The sequence below is a fragment of the Arachis duranensis genome, chromosome 2, assembly GCF_000817695.3.
Source record: "Arachis duranensis cultivar V14167 chromosome 2, aradu.V14167.gnm2.J7QH, whole genome shotgun sequence".
Lineage (NCBI taxonomy): Eukaryota > Viridiplantae > Streptophyta > Magnoliopsida > Fabales > Fabaceae > Arachis > Arachis duranensis.
In genome coordinates, this window is record NC_029773.3 from 4221536 (window position 1) to 4227593 (window position 6058).

General features: G+C 28.2%; 1 protein-coding gene across 1 annotated transcript; it reads left to right on the forward strand.

Annotated features, from left to right (window-relative positions):
• Positions 1 to 3575: 3575 nt before the first annotated feature.
• On the forward strand, positions 3576 to 4448 carry LOC127744877 (uncharacterized). Its single transcript, XM_052257701.1, has one exon. It carries the CDS (start codon positions 3576 to 3578, stop codon positions 4446 to 4448), a length of 873 nt encoding a protein of 290 aa, XP_052113661.1.
• The last annotated feature ends 1610 nt before the right edge of the window (positions 4449 to 6058 follow it).

The following is a 6058-nucleotide window of genomic DNA, read 5'->3' on the forward strand; positions in this document are numbered from 1 at the left end:
CTTGACTCTCCCATAAGGACGATATCATCGGCAAAAAGCATGCACCATGGCACAGGCTCTTGGATGTGCTCTGTGAGTACTTGCAAGACTAATGTGAAAAGATATGGACTTAAGGATGATCCCTGGTGCAATCCTATACCAATAGGAAATTCTTCTGTCACACCACCTTGAGTCTTCACACTAGTTGTGACCCTATATAAGCATGAAAATTATGAAAATTGAATTGCTAAGATTTTTGCTAATGAAAAACTACAGCAGGGCTCACATATATATGAGATTTTTATCTCAGTCTAAGGCAAGATATGATTATTTCGGATTCTTAATTTTTATCTTGACATTAAAGAGTGAAGGTTCTAATAAGTCTATTATTTGACAAGGATATAAAAGTGTTATTAATTCAAAGCAAACTGAAGAAAGCATGGTGAGGATAAAAGAAACAAAATTAGAAAAAGTTTAGGGAGCCAATTAAAGTTAAAACAATTAAGTCTTTTTTTTAATTTTTTATTTTAAAATTCAAAATATTAATATAGTGAGGGGTTATTTTTGTTTTGTTTTGTAATAGACCTGTTTTTAAATTAGTTGGTTAGAGTTGGCTTTATTCTTAGTTGATTTTTTCGCGGAACCGAAAACAATAACAATAATAGTTAAAATTTAATGGGAGTAATTTGTTATATAAATATATGTATAATTTAATTTATTTTTAATATATATTTTATATTACTAATTAATTTTGGTGATTGATTTTAATATATAACTTTCATAGTTGTGAATGTTTCATTTGTTTCTTTATCATTATATTGTCCTAACTTTTGATGATCCTGTTCCACAATTTTTTCTTTGTCACCTTCAATTGAACGCGCATTGTTGTTACTTGTTAGCCAATACCCAAACCAAACATTAGCATATCCTTTTATTCTGATTCCATTTGCATGTAAATGTATGGTACATAAATCAATTGATTTCTAGAAATAATTATAGCTATGATCAATTATGATATCATCAAAATCCACATCTTAAAGTCAACAAATTATAACTCAAATGGATAATCTCTTTATACTCACTTAAAAATTGTGGATTCGAGTCTCTCTATCTTAGAAAAAGAGTCCACGTCTCAAAAGTCTTATACTCCGAAATTTAATATAAAAAAAGGAATTTGTAGAATGATGGACACATGCAAAATTTCATGGCAACTTTAATGAACGAAATCTTGGCCATGGTACAAATTCTTCAATCTCCCAAAATGAAAATTTTCAAGCTTCACCACTTACCATTGACTTTTTATTATGTGTTTATTATATAATTGTCTAGAATATATGTCATGTATGGAAAAGGTTAATGGAAGCCGCAATCTCTTCATAGAAGATTAACGAAAGGCTTCACAAAAATGTCAAAAAATGGAACAAATTACAATCATCTATGATCTCGTCTGAACATTACTTTTGTTTTTTACTTTGTATACTAGAATAAGGAATAAATACTAATAATTTATATAGTGAGACCATTTTTGACGAACACAAATTAAAGACTACTTTGCATTACCATGACTCTATATATATACCCTTTTGTAATATTTTAGAGTAAATTTAGTTTTATTATTTAATTACTAGTATTTTTAAATTTTAAAGGTAAAACCTTAAAAAAAAAATTATGTTAATCTACATTTTAATGTGATTTTACTTATCAAATCATGATTTGGACAAAGAGAAAAAAAAAAAGCTTTGATTAATTGAATAAAACCTAAAGGGGTTCTCTGGTGCCAAAAAATTTTTTCTGTTGAATTTGTCAAAAAATAATATTAAAGTGTAAAGTGAGATCCACTCCTTTATTTTTAAGTCCTATAGCTAAATTTTAGGTACGGCAAAAGAGACCAAAACTATAACTTGCAAAATGCAAACTATATATATAAATCTATGTCTTCATCATAGTACTATCTTTTTTTAAATTGAAGGTATATTTATGGCTATTTTTTGTGTAGCATTTGTCAAGAAATCTCTAGCATATGTTAGCATCTTGAAAAGGAAGTAATTGAAGGGAAAGGAGCTACACTGATACACAAGTGTGACAAACTGAGGTAATAAATTAAAGTGTATGAATCCAGCTTTTGGAACAAATACTTGAATCTTATTAATTGGCAACCATGATTAAGATTCTTAGTTAGTATAAAAATATTATAGCATCAAGGAGCCGCATCAAGCACAGTGACTACAAGTACAAAATAATTTGTATCCACATTTTCGATTTAATTTAAAAAAATGGAGTTAATTTAGTGTTGAATATTAGAAGAAGAAAAAATAAATACAAATAAGAATTTTTATTTGCAATTTGACAACTAAAATATGATTATTTTAAGAAACATTTATTTAAATGACAAATTTGAAGAATGTCAACTGATTAATGTTTTCTTTTAACCTAAATTTAAAGAATGTCAATCACTTGAACATGAACGGTTGAAGTTAGTTACCAATTGGTTCGATTTATGTCAAAAAAAGATAGATGCTACCAATTTTCATCAATTGCCAAACCAGAACTTACCACGTTATCACATGACTGTATTTGATTTTTTTTTTTTAGAAACAAAAAACACCAACAAAGGAAAAAGTTAATGGTTACAAATTGCTCAAAATATAAATTATTAGTATTAATTTGATGAGCTTTGTGGCAACATTTTTTCCTTTTCAATTAACATGTCATTACTTCAAGTTCAATAATGGATTCAAATAAAATATTTCCAGAGAATTTCTTTTATGACATATTGGAAACAAAACAGTTATAAAAAATTTGAGTAATACTAGAAAGACAATAATCTAAAATTATTTTATTTAATTTAACATCTATAAATTTATGCATATAATATTTAAAATTATATTCCTATTACATCTAATATTATGCATTTATTTCAAAGATAATTAATGAATGTAAAATAAAGTAACTTTCGGCTGATTTGGGCTAATTTTTATTGTTTTTCAAATATTTCTGTTAAAAAATACTAAAAATTGAAAATAATTAATGTAGGTTTTTCAAACAAGTATAACTTGTCAAATCGTTTAACAGTTTTCAAATATTAATTTCACATGAAAATAACTGTACGAGAGTCTTCATCTTAATTTATTTTATGTATCTATTTATATTTGAAATTATCAACAAATATAAATCATTACAATAGAATATGATCAATGTAGTATACCAGAAATCAAGCACAAATTGTTGGCTATACAAAAGGAACAGTCTTGTATCATAAAGAGGTGTAAAAGAGAAATGATGAATCTGATGCTCACTCCAACTTTCTTCTAACATGTTTTCACATTGTCTAATCACAAGTCTCTTTCTTTTGGTTTCACTGTATTTCCATTGGTACAGTATATTAAGGTTTCTCCTATAAATAACATTGCATTACTAACATATTTTTTGTGCTCAATTCAATTCTAAACCTTACATTGCTTACAAGCCTTATAGTATATCTATAAACTACACCATTGCATTAATCATCACATAACTTTTGTGTTCACTTCAAAGCATAACCCTCATTTACACAAACGTTGCTGTTCTAAATAAGCCTGGATCACATCTCAAAATCAATGGCTAACCCTCCGCCAGTTCGTCCATGGTCCCGGTTGGCCTCATTGGGCCCAACGCCATCGAAACCATCACCTCAGACTCAACCATCTCAACAACAAACTCCAACATCAAGGTTTAAGTTTATTCTAGGTGCTGCTGGCAGAACATCATCGGCACCTTCATCTCCAGAACATAAAGTTCCTTCTCCTCCTAATTCTACTTCAATGCGGAATTCGCTGATTCCTAAACCATCACAATCACCAAAAAATTCCACAACAGAGAACAATGCTTATGCCAATTCTACAGAATCTCCACAGGGAACAACACCATCTGTTCAGTCCTATTTGAAGGTTAACACTGAGGTTCAGCCTACTAAGACAGCATTGCAATCAGAGCCGAAAACATCGATGTTAGTTCAGAGAGAATCAAGTGAAAAGCAGAGAGAAACTGCAAAAGCCAAAGAGAAAGGTATCTTTCACAACAACAAGCTCTCAGATTCTGAGAACAATGGAAGCATAAGGGTCATAACAATTTCTGGTGAGAATAGAGGAGCTTACATGGAGATAATTCAATCTTCTTCAAAGAAGAAACCAAACTTTCTTCATCACAAGAAGGGGAACTCCGAATCATCAGAGAATTATTCTGCAGATGGAAAGAACATGAACAAGAATAATCAGAGTGAAAGAACAACAGAATACTGCTCGAATTCATCAAGAATGAGTAGTGCATTCTACATAAACAGCAATGTGCAGTGTGTGAACAACTCACTTCTCTATGAAAGCTCTTGCACTTGCAATGATCCTGGAGTGCAACTTACTCTCTCAGCAAGGAAACCACACAGTGAAGCATTTCATCAAACAGAACACGTGCATGGCAAGAACAAGAACAATTAAGTTGAATATGGTTGTTGAAGTTTGCTAATTCTAATTCTCCCATGTTTCAGGCATATTTATGGTACTATATTATGGTGTGTGTTGTACTATGTTTGAGAAAAATAAATAAGAGTTGTCATAAAAGGGAATTGGTTCCACTAGGTCCATGCTACATTTTCTGTATGGATTGAAGGTTGAAGATTCACCATTATTGCCTAAAAGGGTCTAGTCTAGTAGTCTAGTATGCATTTTGTTTGTTGTTTACTTATTTGATGCTAAAGACACACCCTAAATTTCTAGACACACATTTTTTTTGTAATTGATGAACAAAAACATATTTTTTCCTCGTAGATCAAACTATGCATAGTTAATTAGTTATGACACGGTACATGACATACTCATACAAATTTAAAATTCTTATAAGATATGAGAATAAGATATATATATAAAATTATAATTTTTTAAATAAATTATAATAATATTTTTATATTTTATTAATATTAAATATTAATTATCAATGACTGTCATATCTAAAATGTGTCTAACGCTTGACACAGTAAATAAAAAAATGTGCATATTTCATACGTACTTAGCATCATCTTAAAATGGTTCTTATTTCTTAATTAATAGGGTACATTCTTCGGGTTTATATACATGATGTAATGTTAAGAAACAATGGATACATTTATTGAGTCACTTTTCCAACCCTTTCAGTTCAATATTTGAATAAATCAAATTTTTGGTTTCCATAGTTTTTACCCTATATCAAACGTTACATGAATTCACTAAATAATAGCTAAAATGTATATTAACAAATTAAAATCAATTTTAATTTTTCTATTAGTTGAAAATAAAAATGAACAAATAAATAGATATTACTAGAATTTGTATTTTTATATATATTTTATGTTAAATAATAGATAATTAAATTTATATTTTTATATATATTTTATATTAATAATTAATTTTGATGACTAATTTTAATAAGTAGTTAGCATGATATCTTAGATTCTTACACGTAGAATATTAGAGCAGCCAAACGACGAAACAACCACCATGATATATTGACATCAATCATGTAGAATATTAGTTAGAAACTCAAGAGCAGTTCATTTTATTTTACGTTAAGTTGATAACGAAGAGTCGTTAGATGGTTAACAACTTCATGTAAAGTCGATTGCACTTAAATTTTCATCATAACATTAATATAATATAAAATAAAAATATTCGGACGACATCACATGATCAGGGACGGATCCAGAAATGATATTATATGGGGGGCCAATAACACATATAATATTAAAATATTATGTAAAAAATTATATAATATAAGATGTATAATGTATTACAAAAATATATCGACAGAGAATATATTTTAAAATAAAAAAATATATGTATACTTTTTACTAACGAAGTGGTCGATTCTTCGTATCATAAAATTCACCGATAATAGAATTTGTGTAAAATTTTTCAGTAATTTTCTTTTCAATATAATTAAAAGATAATTAGCAAAAAATTCATCTTTTATTTTATTTTTAAGTTATTTTTTACAATATTTATAGTTGAAAAAGATATCTTAATTGTAGCAGTTGAAACAGAGAAAATTAATACCAAATGAATAAAAATAGATG

Excerpts from the sequence above, each read along its gene's own strand:
- LOC127744877 (XM_052257701.1), top strand. The coding sequence starts at position 3,576 with ATGGCTAACCCTCCGCCAGTTCGTCCATGGTCCCGGTTGGCCTCATTG.